Genomic DNA, 16,516 nt, shown 5'->3' with positions numbered 1-16,516 from the left:
ACATGGCTGTGTTTTATTTCTCGTGGTGGTTCCAAGAGCTTCGGTTTTCACCAGCTTCTAATGTAATTTCCAAAGTGTTTATACATTCTTACTAACATAACCGCAATGTATTTTTAAAAGGTTTATAATTCAAGAAAAACAAACTAAAATCATCCTACATTAAACCAACTTGTTTCAAATGCCAGACGGTACATGTAAACACGAAGCCATTTCCAAACTAATATAGTTAGCAGGAATGCCAACGACTACCGAATTTTTTATGAACGGTTGCAATCGTTTACAAAACCGTTAAAATTAACGGTTTCAAATATTTTATTCAATTATAACCTTTTTATATACTCAGTTTGAGTATTGAAGTTAATCACGGAGTTTTTCCGGTCATATATGTTTGAAGTACAATGAAATTAATTTCCCATGCTACACATTTTTTTTATCCAGATTTTTCCATTGTGGTAACCGAAAGGAAAAACAATAGATAACAATTATTAAATATTATTATATATGAAATAAAAATTCATGTCCTCAAAACTCTTAAAAATACTAAGTGAACTTTTTTTTTTGTGGTTTCATTCACAGAAAATATCTTTTATAAACTAAATATATGAAAACCCGCCATTATTCAGTGTGGTAACATATAAAATATATATATATATATTACCACTATTCGACTTTGAAACTATTCGCATTCTATTCAAAAATTTTAATATTCGATTCGAAAATATTCGACCATCAAAATCCACTATTTGCACACCCCTAGTTTCTATTGATATGCTCTTAATATTAAGTTAGATAAGTTTTGGAAATAGGGTCTGTTTTAACTGTGTAGTCTTGCATTTGTAAATAACTTAGTGTTTTACAAGCAGCCTTGTTTTATTTGTAGAAAACATTTCTAAAAATGGTTTTGTATATTATACAATTTTTACGTGCTTTGTTGTATGGATGATTTTAACTTCACACCACAATCTATAGAATTGGTTGTAGGGAAAGAAAAATACTATGGGTATTTAATCATTAGCAGTTTTTAATTATTTTATTTCTCTTGTCTGATGTTGGTACCAAACCACTTTTTGGGTCTACAGTGATGAATTACTATGATGCAAAGCAGGACACAAGGTTACGTCATAAGATGCAAATATATCAATGACCAATTATTCACGGTCAATGTATACTTCTCTGATAATTTATCATTATAAATTTATAATTTATTCCTGTTATACTTTTTATTAATTTTCATAATTTAATGTATTTAAAACATTTATATGGTTACCTATAAAAATACCTCTTGAAAAACAATTAATCCTAGAGCACAGATATTTCATAATTGCGTGACAGGATTGGAATATCTTATATGTAATTCTATTTATAAAGCATTTTTGTGGGAAATAAGTTTAAATATTAATGAATATTCTCACAGAAAAATCACGTTCTTGTCTTGTGATGCGACGTGTTAACTATGATGCCCAAGTATGGGCATATTAAGTAGAGACTGAAAGGTGTCAGAAGAGATCGGTAGGCACATTTTGCAGTACTACGTCTTAACTATGATGCCTAATCATTATGATGGTGCAAAATAAGATCTGTAATCAACTGCTACTACAATCAAGCACTAGATTTCTCAAAATATTACCTTGGAAATTTATTCCACGCACTTGGTTATTTGTAATACATAAGTGGTAATAGTTGTGTTGCGTATTATTTCTAAATATGTATGTAGTGTACTAACCCCTCAGCTCCCAGCAGGTCTTGTTCACTGACTGTACTGATCAACTTGTATTTATTTGGCAGCTCCAGCCTTAAATAAGGAGAGGTTATTCTTGACATATAATGTGTTTGGAGTCTTTCCAAAATAAAGAGAATCCTCACTTCCAATGTTTCCAATGTGTCGACTGTTGATTATAAGAATTTTATTTTAAATATGACTAGTTACCCCTGTTTCTTTTGCCAAATCTTAAATTATTGTCTTACTGTAAAACATGTAATATTTTTACTTATTAAAAAAGTAAATAAGTTTGCCTGCAAGCTTAGTCACTGCTCCATGTTGCAGACGCCCTCTCTGCTGATTGTGTACCTGATGGTGGCGGGCTTCGTACTGACGTACCTCCGCCGGCCGACGGGCCGCATGACCGTGGTCGAGCAGAAGCTAGAGGGAGAGTTCCGCTATATTAACTCGCGGCTCATCACCAACGCGGAGGAGGTGGCGTTCTACCAGGGCAACCAGCGGGAGAAGCTCACTCTGCTGGCCTCCTTCGAAAAGCTAGTGAGTCCGGCCGCCAGCATCTCTTGGTACCAAGTTTTATACACATCACAAAAAAGGTCCCAAAATAAAACTTAATTTTGCTGTAAGTCAAGGAACTTTAATCTTCAACAGCCTTTTGCTATTTTGTTATTTTAACGCCTCACTCCAGCTTATAGTCACTTCTTAAATATAAATTGTTGGCTACTGTAAATTTTAATCATGTAAAAATTATCTCTGAAAAGTTTTCAGGTCTTTAATACAAAAATCATTACATTCCTACCAATAGTAGATATTTTTTGTATAGTAATTAATTTTGCTTATTAAATTTAACAAATGACCCTGTGAAGTAAAAAAAAAATTGAAAGAAAATATTAAAATGTTTTGAAAACTCTTGGAAATTGGTTCACCTGTTAAGTTATACATCCGGACACCTTTTTCTGCAGTGTGCAAAAAATTTTTGTTATAGTGTTTTGACCGGGTTTCTTTTGTGTTCCCTGCAGACGAACCACATGAGGAAGTTCTTGGAGTTCCGCGTTCTGATGGGTGTTGTTGACAACATTGTCGCCAAATGTACGTACAATAATTTCATCAATAAAATATTGTTGTGAAACAAAACTTTTTAGAGATAGGCAAGCCCCCAATTTTGACACTGGAGTTGAGCCGAGCTTTTAAAAAACAACTCCAGCCAAGCTCTAGCTTTTTAATAAATTTTTTGTCAAACCGAACATAAGCAATTGAAATTATTGAACATTAGTAAATGCAAGATTACATACATTTGAGCATTATAACTACTACATATAAGTTATAGCTTAGCATAATTGATAGTGTTCCCCCTGAATTCAAGAGGATAAGTTATTTGTCAGTTATTAATCATTTGACTTATGTTAGTGTCTTTTCTTAAATTACATAAAGCCAAATGAAAATTATATTGAAATTTGTTACAAACATTTAGGCATAATTTTGTTTTTGTTTTTATAAGTAAAAAAGCATAATTTCTTCAAGAGTGCAGAAAAACTCATAACAGCAACTATTTAAAAATTTTATGAAAATAAAATTTTTGTTCTAGTTGATGAACAGTTTTAATAACACATTTCAAGCTTTATTTTACTTAACAAACTGTTCAGTATATAAAAAACATGTTTTTATTTTAAAAGATTATTTTTGGGGGTATTTTTTTTCTCTGTTTTAAAAACATTTATAACTATAAAATTTACAGATTACGTGTTAATTTTTTATGCACATGTACTTGTACCTTGTATGTAAATGGATAAATCTTTGAAGGTGAATTTTTTTTTTCTTTTCAGATATTGCTACGGTTGTTGGTTATTACTCGGTTAGTTTGCCATTCTTCGACAAAAACCACCCATTATTAACTGGCTGTACTCAAGAGGAAAGGTTTAGGGTGAGTTATCTGACATTGACTCAGTTTATTAGAGAGAAATCATAAATGATTACTGTATTTATTCGCGTATGAGTTGCATGTTTTATGCCGACTTTTTGTTTGGTATAATGTAATGTGACCCTTATGGGTAATGGTACGTTAAAATTGCAATTGCGATAAATTCGAAATAGATGCGAAATTTCCGGGTTTTTGCGAAATATATGCGATGATTTACAAAACTTGGAAGATCATTAAAAGAATTGCTGATTGGCCCTACACAACAAATAACCACCTTTGAGAATATTCACTTCAGCACAAAATATTATGTTCAGAATAAAACTTGAACATATTAAGTAGACCATTAATCTTTTAATGGCAAATACATACGTTATTCAGGGTTCGGCAAACACAGTCGTATAATTTTGGTCGCGCATTCACGTTTACTGTCGAATGTATAGTAAAAAAAATCCCGTCCATGCCCGCTAACATAGTGCGAACACAATATATCAATCTTATTTGTTTGAAAACTATTTAGCTTGCAACATTATCTAATCAGCTGTAATCAAGAGGAAACATCTTTCGATTTTGCTATTTTTTGCTTCCGAGGGTTGTTTACTAACAAGAAATTACAACACAATAAACAAGGCACGGCACAAGCTCGCTGCTCGCCGCGAACGAAAGCTGTGATTTGACTAATCAACTTCCTACGTAGATGTAGTTCGAATATCAACAGATCGCAGCACATCTGAAGTGCTGCCGCGTTGATCTGGCGTTGGAAATTCAAACTACATGTACGTGCGCGAGCCTCAGCTTACGGTCGGCGCGCTCACACTGTCCGTTTCGAGGCGTTTATTGTCTCATGCATTTTTAATTTAGCTGTGCACACACTGTTTTGGCTGCTTTCAGATCAGATCACCATAGTTTTGTGTGTACAAATGTTGTGACATTTGTCTAGTCGGTGCATTGTGTTCATTTTGTTGCATTTTTTTTTGTGCGTTGGCGGAAGTAGGTATAATTTTCTCTAGATATGGGGCGACCCAAAATAACTATTAAAGACAGTGGGAGAGACTACAAAGAAGAAAAATTTTATGTAAGTGAATCGGGAATTTTAATTTGTGGGATATGTAATATAAGGTTGGAATGGGAGAAGAAAGATAACTTGGACAAGCACTGTCAGTCAGGTGGGCATAAAAGCAAAAAAAAATCTGTTGAAAGTGACCCTCAGTCCAGCAAGCAACAAGCCAGTTTGTTTGAAATAAATGAAAATGCAAAGAAAGCCAAGCAGGAAAAATCAGAATTTGTCATGGATACTGTGAAGACATTCCTTCAGGTAAACATACCACTACATAAATCAGATAATCCAGCAGTGCGTGAATACTTGTCAAAATATGTTAAGGGATCTGGTGACTTGCCAGCGGGCGACAAGTTGAGACGAGTTTATGTAGAGAAGTGTGGCGAAGATGAGAGCGAGAGACTTTGTAATGAATTTGAAGAAGACATTTTAATAGTTGCTGATGAAACGACTGACATTCAAGGACGATGTGTTTTTGCAGTATTGTTTAGAACTGTAAGCAGTACAGCAAAACAAAAGGTTGCTCTTGCCAGTTGCTTTTTTCTTGATACAGCTACAAGGACAACATGTAGTCAAGCCATAGTAGATACTGTTCAGAAATATGGCATTTCATATGAGCACATTGTTGGTCTGGTGTCAGATTCAGCTCGGTATATGAATACCTGCTTCTCTGCTCTGAAAGTTCTTGTTGGAGACCATTTGATACATTTTAAATGTTGGGCCCACAAGATTAGTCTTATTGGAGATGTCTTTATGACAGAACTGCCAGAACTTAACAGGCTTATTGTTAACCTGAAAATGTCCTTTCTTCATGGCAGAAAGATAAAAAATTTGTATACATATTAACTTTCTGATGTCAGAATACCCTGAATTACCTCCTGTGTTGTTTCCAAAACCAGTCATCACAAGATGGAATTCGTGGTTTAAGAGTGTTGTCTATCTTGACAAGTACCTAGATCCTCTTACAAAATTTCTTTCTCAGTATGAAGATAAAAATGCAAGTAGTCTGTTGGTATGAGAAACACTCCAAACCCCATAACTGGAAATGCAGGTAAAGACACAGATCACATTCGTTTCTGAAATCTGTCAACCTCTGATGACACTGATTACTATTTTTGAAGGCTCTGAGTACCCTTGTGGTCATATCATCTGGGACCACCTTGAAAGACAAGCAAAAGGATTCTTCCCAGAAAAAACTGCAGCATTTTTGTCTCGTTGCAACAACACAGTGATGAAGGCAAAAATGACTGAAAACCTGAAAAATGCCTGTATAAAAGCGCACATGAAGCTTGTACTGCACATGGGTCCATGTGAAGCCAACAATCTATACAGGGCATCAGGCAAACTCTTCAACCCAGCTGTTGCAGGACAAGTAGTGCAGGTGAATGAAACATCTGTTCATGCAAACAGATCAATACTGCCTGCATGCAAATCTGTGGATTTGAAATTTATGGAAGGCTACCTATATTTCCATGAGCAGTTGGTGAAACAGCTTAAAGAAGGATCCAAAGTTGATGTTCTTCAGTTTTTGTTGGCAATGCAACCAAACTTTGAAGAATTTTACTGTGCAGCTATCAAATCTCTTTGGTTACCAGTCAACAGCGTAGATGCTGAAAGGTTTTTCAGTAGCTACAATCTTGTGCTTACCGACAGGAGGATGAAACTGACAGAAAATAACTTGGGAGACTTGTTAAAGTTCAACCAGTAGGATTAATAATATTTACATTGTGGGTGTAGTACTGTAAAGAAGGTGAGTGGACATATAGGTATGGGTAAACTGTTGTCTGACAGTACACAGGAAAAAATGTATATTTTAAAAACTATTTTTTTTTTCAAGCTATAAATAGTATAACATGTTTATATCTTAATTTTATAGATGCTGCAAAATGCTAATTTTCTCAATGTATGTGTGTTACAAAATGCTATTTTCTTAATTTTATAAATGCTACAAAATGCTACAGACCACAAAATAAATGCTATGAAAGGTGTTTGTAAATGCTCTTTTAACGTACCTCTACTTATGGTAGTTTTTCATTTTAGGTAAAAAATAAATAAATAAATATTTCACTGTGTGATTGAATATGTGCTTAAATAACTAGCCTGTGTTGGTTTTTATTAAATATTTTAGAGTAGGTTTAAATTGTGTAATTGAAATATCTCAGTATTGTGTGTAAAGCATTATGAACTGTGCCATTACGCTGCGTCTGCAGCCTGTTTAAGGCGGCTACCTGGCCGCCGCTGGTAAGTGACATGGCTGTCCGCTGCCATACTGGCATTCAGCAAGAAGGGACTGTGAAAGCATTTTATGTTCAAATGATATTTTAGTGCAAGGTCATACACACTATTAAAAGGTATATGCAAGTTTCTGTTTGAATAAAGAAAGTAGAGAACTAGACCAGTTATGGGGATGGTGGAGGCTGATGTTTTTTTTTATTTATTTATTATTTTTCCCAGAAATGTTTAACGTAGGTAAATTAATAAAGGAAATTTCAACTATTGATCATGGAAATTCAGGGAAAAGTAAGGGAAAATTTACTACAGGTTTGTGTATTGTAATTTAACTGGAATTACAAACAATAATAATACACAGTCTTCGATTTTTAAAACAAGTTATATAATAGGAAGAGTTGGCTGATCAGGGAATTTGCAGATCATGCCGATACTGATGGCCCGCTGCCAATCTGGCCAACCAATACCGATCATCCTTTCATAAAACAGTAAAACAGCATGAAGAATATTGATTACTTGCCTTCATTCTTTTTTTGGAAATAATGAGCACTGCAAACTAACATTTTATCAGATTAATTTGGTAATAGTGATTAGAAGAATAAAATGAAAACACAGTTAAATTGGTACAAAATTAAAATTTTTCATTTTAATATTTACATTACTAGGTGGTTTGTCACTCTGTTGACACACAAACTCAGCAGTGTATATTTTACTGGAATCGAAGATATGTAAAGAGAAAATATTTACACAAATATACTGAAAGAAGAATAAAACTGTAGCATTAGAAAAATAGGCACCAAAATGTAATAGAAAAATCTTTTATAAACAGTGTAATGATTTGAAATTTCAGCAGCTAATAGTAATTTTTTATAGCTGATTATGCATGGAATAATGGTAAATGTTAATTTTTACTTTAGTTTAAAAACATGTGGTTGATTATGTACTTAAATAACTAGCCTTTGTTGGTGTAAGAAATATAACATCATGAGTAGGTATAAATTTAGTTAAAATAGCTCAGAAGTGTGTGAAAAGTACCTACGCTGAAGTGTGCAGTTATGCTACGTCTGCCGCCTGCCGGCCATTGGCAGGTCAGCCCGGCCGATGCCAGTAAGTCACAGTGGCTGGCTGCAGGAGGGGAAAATCTAAAAATGAACCAGCCAGAGTTAGTAGTTAGTGTGTGTGTGTGTGTGTGTGTGTGTGTGTGTGTGTGTGTGTGTGTGTGTGTGTGTGTGTGTGTGTGTGTGTGTGTGTGTGTGTGTGTGTGTGTGTGTGTGTGTGTGTGTGTGTGTGTGTGTGTGTGTGTGTGTGTGTGTGTGTGTGTGTGTGTGTGTGTGTGTGTGTGTGTGTGTGTGTGTGTGTGTGTGTGTGTGTGTGTGTGTGTGTGTGTGTGTGTGTGTGTGTGTGTGTGTGTGTGTGTGTGTGTGTGTGTGTGTGTGTGTGTGTGTGTGTGTGTGTGTGTGTGTGTGTGTGTGTGTGTGTGTGTGTGTGTGTGTGTGTGTGTGTGTGTGTGTGTGTGTGTGTGTGTGTGTGTGTGTGTGTGTGTGTGTGTGTGTGTGTGTGTGTGTGTGTGTGTGTGTGTGTGTGTGTGTGTGTGTGTGTGTGTGTGTGTGTGTGTGTGTGTGTGTGTGTGTGTGTGTGTGTGTGTGTGTGTGTGAGAGAGAGAGAGAGAGAGACCATGTAGCAGTTTTGATGGTACCCCCACCCTCTCTCAATGCTGTAATGTCTGTGGGCTAGCACCGTACACAATCGCCACAATCATTACATGTCTACTGCAACATTTTATGATGCAACGTTGTCCAAACATTATTGTTTTTTCGTGAGATTTCTCATGCTTTCAACTGTAACATTCCATGACAAAACTACAGGTGTCTTCCCCCCCCCCCCCCCTCCTTTTTCGTCATACTCCATATTCTCCCTCTAGCACAAGTTAAGTAACATGTGTGGTAGTTTTTATAGAAGCAACTGACAATAAAGACTAACTTGCCATTTTCCTCTCTTAAGTGAAAGGAACATATAAAAAAGTTATGTACAATAGACAGGAATAAAATTAGTATTTTTTGTCTTTTTGTTTGGGACAGAGAGGATGGGCCATACGTTTTGGAGGGGGAAAAGAAGTGGACACTGTTTCACCCCCTCCCAAGGTGTTAAGTAAGGCAGAAAACAAACAAAAAATGACCAGTGCTATATTTCTTTGCGCCAATAAACAGAGATGCAGAACAAAAAGACTTCACTTGTATTTGTGTCTCTCTACATAAGACAGATATATGGAGCAACTCATATTCGAGGGCCACTCTTAGGGTGAAAATATTAGAATTTTTTGTCCAAAACTATAAATGCAACCCATAGCAGGGGTGACCCTTCTGAGGGCAAAATTAGGTAGCTGATCAGTGTAAAATATCAGCGAGCATGATGATCGGTAAGACAAAAAAATCAGTCCATTAATTGATCGGAAATCAGTATCAGCCCAGCTTAATAATAAGTTGCTCTATGGCAAAAATAATAAGCACTAGCATTACTGTTTCATAAAGCCTCTGATATCACAATGTGACAAGTCACAATTCTGCCCGGCTAAGATGACGATTGTTCCTTGCACATAAATAAACACTTGAGGACTATCACATCTGACATTGCAGATTGCTAGGTGTGAAGTACTGTTGATGATTATATTGTATTATTCGAAGACTGTTACTAGTTGAATTGAAATAAAAGCCCTTGAAACTTTTGAAATATATTATTCTTACGACATAAATTTACATGTCCTTTACACTATCCTTTCAGCACAGTACATGAACAACTAGACACAGAGAGGCTACATGACTGCCCACCAACACGCAGAAAACAAGCAGTTAAGTGACCTCAACAACCAATCGCAGTACAACACAGTACAAAAATACAACAATATACAAATTTCATAACCCTCGCAACAAAACGTTTCCTACAAAAAATAAAACGTGAATTATTATGTCTCTCGTATTGGCTCTTGAAAATATGTGATAAAATACTGGCTCTCTTGGGAAAGGATCTGTTCATTTTCCCATCATAAGAATTGCATATAAAATGCACCAGAAAGTCTCTGTACTGAAAAAAAAAAAAAAGTCGAAAAAATTGTAGCCACCGAATTGTGCAGCTCTCTCTCTTCCTTTCTTTTACCGACACAATACACAATGTTCGAGAAACATACTCATAGGTTTCAAATAAATCCAACCGTAAAATACCGGCATAAAAATTATATCTTAAATTAGTAAAATACAGCTTATCATTTACACTAAAAATAACCTAGCAAACAAAATGACAACCAATAAAAACCCTGTCAAACTGCTTTTCTGAATAAAACAACCAAGTACATATCAAAATTAATTATAAGAATGTAAAGAATGATAAAATACAATTTAGAAAAACTAGGTCAGTACGACCTTGGACCATACAATCAGCTGATAATGGTGTCTTCCTGGAAATTATAATGGCATAATTATCTTTGCAAAGCTTGAGAAGGGGGAGGGGGAGTCTGCAATGCTACAATGTTATGTTTCTGATTCAGATCTCTTCTTTAAAAAAAATCATTAAATATTTTAGACAAATTTATGAATTCGCAGAGTTATAGCTTTAGCAAATTGTAACAAATGCCGAAACCCACCCGTAAAAATCAAAACACGAACAACTCGATTATCACTGGATTACTGGATGTCTGGAAACGTAATAACGCGGGATTAAAGAGCATTGAATGTACTACAAAGAAACACAGGCATAGAAAGTTTGGTTGACATACATAAGTTTATGTGAAAGCACAACTTTTAATAGAACTATAACTAGTACTAAATTATTCTCTTATGAAAAAAAATTGGCTGCAAATATTCTTACAAATGTACTATTTAATTCTTTTTCTAAGGTAATTTTGGACCAAGTGACATTAGGTGAAATGATTTTTATGCCAAATTATTGTAGGTGAGGTGATTTAATGTGAAGTAACTCTTCTGTAACTGGCTGAGGCCAAACATTTTAAACCTGGTGACATGCACCCAAAAACAGTCGACAACCATATGTGTTGCAGACGTTTCCTGCCAGCTTATCGTTTAAACTTCGTAGTGTACGTGAAGTTACTTTTTAGTGTGAAGCATGTCCTGCCTGTATGTAGAGCCAGCCAACTGGGAGATTACAGCTTGTTTGGGTGGCATTCGAATTATCGTTCAGATTGTTTCAAAATTCAGATGATAGAACACATTTAAACAAACACAAATCACCATACAATATATGCTCAGAACTCAATCAGTGAAGCACTAAAGAGTGGTTTATGCTGTGTTATGAAATACAATGAAACTCATTTAAGACGGCCTGCACAATTTAATTTTCCATCTAATACGTTCAAATGTTTTGGTCCCATTTTTTAGAAATATGTTGTTTATGAATTTGGTGTTTTGTGATACAGTTTGTTAAAAAGAATGAGACAACTTTTTGTATATTGTAGGACACATTAATAAGTTTGAGTTTGGCTCTTACTGAAAAACTTCTATAGTTGGCCAGTTATGAGGAAATGTTTGCGTATTGTACGATACATCTGGTATTACTTGCACTTCGCCTGTTTGATTAATGTCTTTTCAAGTGTTGTATGTGAGGATGGTTTTTGGATAAATGCTGCCACATGCCAGAGCTCATATTGCCTGCGTGGGGGTGAAGGTGCGAATGTCGGCATGACACGTGGCCTGTACGTCTGTCCCGCGCAGCACTACTACACATCGGGCCGCATGCTGGTGAAGCTAGCGGAGGCCATCGGCCGGCTGGTGCTGTCGGGCCGTGACATGACGCGGCTGGCAGGCTTCACCGCACGCGTCACCGAGCTCATAAAGGTGCTCTCCGACCTGAACCAGGGCCTGTACGAGCGCACCATGGTCACCAACGGCTCCGTCTCGTCGGTGCTCACCGAGCAAGGGCTTAAGGATGCCTCTGGAGGTGAGTCACAATGCATTTAGGCAGTCTCAACACTTATTGTCAATCCATAACCACATACTCAATTAAAAAAATAATATTGATAATCTTACACCATAAGAATTTATTACAAATAATACCAGACTCTGTTGTTTTTCCACCTCACTCCATGGCTTCCCCGACATCACTCCACGCAAGTGCTGGAATAGCTCCTTCTATAGGCCTTCATGGCTTCCCTTCTATTATTCCTCAGGGTTTCCACAAACAAGGAAAATAAGGGTATTGGAAAGGAATCTTCAAAACCTAGAAAACACAGAGAAATTGTAAATATTGTAGTACAAAACAATATCAGTAATTTTTCATACTGTACAGTATCTTAATGTCTTAAAACAGCATCTATTTTAATCATAACTTAAAGTGCTGTTAGTAATCCGCATTAATTAAACATAAGGGATACAAGCAACTGTATATAAATTTGAAGTACAGTCAAATATCTATAATTCTTTAGCTTGATTGCAGTCAATAACTGTTAATGTATTATTTTGAAATTTGAAAAACAGATTGGTTTTTAGCTTTTGTGACTGGCAGTGTTGGTTACATAGTGTTTATGAAAATTATAACAGTTTAAACTGTGTATTGTGTCCATCATTTTATAGTGATTTATGTATTTTTTTTATAGTGTGTTTTGATAGCAAATTGTATTGTAGTTAGTTCGCCAGATAGACCAATGAGACTATGAAAAAAATTTGGTATGTTATGGGGATAACTCAGAGAGTAATGAGTGATGTGAGAGAGTGGGAACTTTTTCCTGTTCTGTGTTGTCGTTTGTTACCATCTATACTAACTTCGCTGTCGACGAGGTGTAAAACAATGCAGTACATGTGTTCCTTGAAATGTTGTGAACTTTCCCGTTACCGTGACTGCACTGTGCCCGCAGTGGTGCAGAAGCAGCGCTCCACGCCGTTGGTGCCCGGCTCGGGCCGGATCGTGTACCAGGACAACGTGATCCGCTTTGACCGGGTGCCGCTGGTCACTCCCAACGGTGACATGCTGGTCGAGGAGCTGTCGTTCGAGGTGCAGTCGGGCGTGAACGTGCTAGTGTGCGGCCCCAACGGCTGCGGCAAGAGCTCTCTCTTCCGGGTCCTGGGCGAGGTGATGCCTCCGTCTTGCATATTTGGTGCTTTCTAGTTCGTAGAACTTTATCGTACTCTGTTAACGATAACAGAGATTTCATGGTCAGAATGAGCAATACAGTAGAACCCCGATTTTGCGAACACGGATTTAACGAAAACAGCGATTTAACGTAAAGGTTTTCAGGAACCATCAAAAAAAACACAAATTTATTAAAATAATAATATAGATTTCCAAAAAATGAAAGTAAATTGTAACGGAAACTTATTAAAAAATACACTCTGTGGTGTCAATAATAGAATGGAGGTACTATATAAAAAAAATTGTTCAAATTGCTTAAAAACTCCAGGCGCTGTAACTGAATTGCGTAGGTGCATGCCATTGCACGCGCCTGGATAGATAGACTGTCCGCGACACGGATAGATAGACTGTCCGCGACACATGACGTCATGAAGGGTTTCTTTGTCCGCATCCCCCTCCCCCTCTCCCTCCCTTATCACTGGCTTGACTCACCACGTTATCTTCCAATCACGCCCGCATAGTAACAGTGCTAGCCAATAATCACACGTTTCCAAATATTCCCTTTCCCATCCTCCAGGTTTTTTCAACTTGTGACCACGTCACACCAATACGCCTTATCATTATTCTCAGTAAGAGCTTTGTGCGTGGTGTTTAGTTTTTGGAATACATTTTTTATAAGTGCTATTCTGACTTCGATTTTTTGCTTTTCTTCTTGGATTTTGACTACAGATTGTGATTAATTGACTACACTGCCTGTTGACGACCTGCTTAGCTTTTTTATTGGTACATGACTTTATTTACTGTTTTTGGATATCGGCTTTGTTACGTTTTTTTGACGATTCGTTTATGTTACTGGTATTAGAACTGGACAAAACTGGGACACGAGCGGTAGAGCTTTTATTTTTTTCCGCTAAGCTCGCGTCTATTGGCTGGCTGCTGATGGAAGGTCACGAGTTTGGGCAGAGCATTGAGTGAGCTATACTGCGCATGCGCAGCTCAGCGAACAGAGAGAGCCAGCCGGCGGCTACGCCGCGTCGTAACAACAGCTGACCGAGTACAATTAATTACGTTTCTCCGCGTACAGCGCGCTATGGACGGTAAATTTCCATCAATTTGCGGCCATTTTTTTTTACTGTGACGCAATGTGTATGTAGCTGGTATTTGTTATGAACGCTGCAGGTTGCAACTGTATTTTAATGAACTTTAACGTATTTCTTAAACTTTTAATTTTTTTTTTTTGCCTAATATTTCACGGTTTCTGAAAATCTGTACGTACGACTGAGGTGTACGCACGAACCGGGGGCCGTACGAGCAAAATAAAAAATGTTTAAGATGGAAAGTTGACAAAGCACAAGATATCAGTGTCGACCCTGTCTACGATATGGAAACGTAGGGACGCGATTATGAGTGCAGGGCATTGATTTAGAGTAAACATTTTCTGTAACCATAGCACTTCGTTAAATCGGGGTTCTACTGTACGTACAAAGTCAGGAATTTCATTTGAAGATATATTTTAGTAATAATAAAAAAAACTTGTGTCTTAGGTGCATCTGGTTTTTGGAGTTGCTATTCCACTCCTGAATAAATCCTTTTTTTTCTAATAAAAGTCTTAAGATCTCATCACAGAACCAATTTTTTGCTGCAGAAACACTTTCATATTCATTTTCAATTTTCCTTAGTTCTGTGGCCTGCTACCCTCGGTTTTGTTCGGTTGATTTTATCAGACAAGTGTTGTTATCTGTTGGAGTCAGGAATGTACAGTTTATAGTCTGGAAAAGCCAGGATTTTTTTAATCAGTTTTGAGTGAGAACCCTGGATAAAGAGATAATTTTTTTTGACAGTTGCTGCAAGGAATATTTAGACTATGTCAGTTAAATTAACAAAATAATTATTTACATGTGATGAGCTACCGTGGTGCTAGATGACTTTGTGTTTGTGTTGTTTATTACATCATAATATTCAGCTGTTGCAGTCTGAATGTTTGCTGAAGGACATATCAAAAAGTCTTAAGTTATCTTGAACAGAGTGTAAGTTTTAACTTCAGCTAGAATCTGGTGAAGTGTGACTTATCTTACATGAAGTATTAACTTTGATGGATCTTGAATGATTTTGAATTGATTCAGAGGATTAAGAAATAATAAATAAGAATGCCTCAGTTCACTATGGAAAGCTGTGTTGTGAACTCGAGCAAGGGGCTGTGACGGTGTGTGATGTGCGCAGCTGTGGCCAATGTTCGGTGGCACGCTGACCAAGCCGCCGCGGGGCAAGCTGTTCTACATCCCACAGCGGCCGTACATGACGCTGGGGACGCTGCGGGACCAGGTGATCTACCCGCACTCACGGGAGGAGATGCTTCGTCGCGGCCAGACAGACGCCCAGTTGGCCGAGCACCTGGAGCGCACCAAGTTGACGTACCTGCTGACAGGCCGCGACCAGGGCTGGGACGCTGTCGAGGACTGGATCGACGTGCTGTCTGGCGGCGAGAAGCAGCGCATCGCGGTCAGTCCAGCCTGACATCCCATAACCATGCAATGCTGGCATGCCATTTACTACCCATCGCCATGGCGGTCAGTTGATTAGGTCACTTGCCACACACCCCTCCCCCCAACCCACCGCCAAGACCAGCCGGATTTGATTCCTGGTGAGGTCACACCAAAATTTTTCTTAAGTGGTAAACATGGCAGACATTGCCATGAGCAGTGGGTTCATTCTGTTCCACTCTCATCTCATATCATCTCTAATGTCCTCTTTGTTGATGATACATTGAGTTTGTAATTCATTTACTGTCTTTTTGAAATTTTAGAATCTATATAATAAAAAGAAACCAATTCTTTTATACCGTACTTGGCCCCAGTGCTGAACATACTGTTTCCCAACACAGCTGCTGTGGCAGACACAGCTGGCATAGTTTAAAGTTGTATGATTTAGCACTTTGAAGTTATTTCGAATAATGACTAAATCTTAAAAGACATTTTCAGTTGTTACACTTCGAAAATCTGTTACGTATTTTCTGCCGTAACCAAGGTGAATTTTCAATAATGAATGATAAAAAAAAAAGTGTACGGCGTGAAAACAAAAAATCAGAGATGATCTCACGTATCTTGTATCTCTATCCCTTTAGTCTTAGCTTCATCCCCTTTTCGGATTATTGTACTTTCATGCCTTTATTTTATCTATGACTATTTCTACGAATGTCTCATTTTATAACCTTTGAAATTTGTGTTTTGTAGCAGATTTTTCCTTAGATTAACTGTACAGTTTATCTGCTACTTGAAAAGAGTCTGACCAATACTTGTGATACAAAATTTTGCCTGGCTAATTGAATGTTAGTCGCTCACTAAAAGTTAGTTCATTTTCTTTGTATCCACGGTTAAGTAATAATACAAAATTGCTTTTATAGCCTTATTTTTCAAGTATGTCTTCATTTCTAGTGATAAGTTAAATCCCAAATTTTTGTTTGATTCAAATTTCAAATCCGAATCTTAAAGATTTCGAATGGACCCCTCGAACCCGAATAAAAGACTCA

General features: G+C 37.0%; 1 protein-coding gene across 2 annotated transcripts in view; it reads left to right on the top strand.

Annotated features, from left to right (window-relative positions):
• LOC134527742 (ATP-binding cassette sub-family D member 3) overlaps positions 1–16,516 on the top strand; it is a 141,639-nt gene that overhangs the window by 97,080 nt on the left and 28,043 nt on the right. Inside the window, exons 8-13 of one of the 2 annotated variants that reach the window (XM_063360669.1) lie at positions 2,045–2,257; positions 2,737–2,806; positions 3,541–3,638; positions 11,637–11,862; positions 12,776–12,990; positions 15,211–15,312. In XM_063360669.1, coding sequence (XP_063216739.1) covers positions 2,045–2,257; positions 2,737–2,806; positions 3,541–3,638; positions 11,637–11,862; positions 12,776–12,990; positions 15,211–15,312 — 924 coding nt within the window. Of the gene's footprint in view, positions 1–2,044; positions 2,258–2,736; positions 2,807–3,540; positions 3,639–11,636; positions 11,863–12,775; positions 12,991–15,210; positions 15,490–16,516 lie in introns of both variants that reach the window. The other variant, XM_063360668.1, reaches the window with a different exon arrangement.

The sequence above is a fragment of the Bacillus rossius genome, chromosome 1, assembly GCF_032445375.1.
Source record: "Bacillus rossius redtenbacheri isolate Brsri chromosome 1, Brsri_v3, whole genome shotgun sequence".
NCBI classification, from domain to species: domain Eukaryota; kingdom Metazoa; phylum Arthropoda; class Insecta; order Phasmatodea; family Bacillidae; genus Bacillus; species Bacillus rossius.
This window is presented reverse-complemented; position numbering and strand designations above follow the sequence as displayed.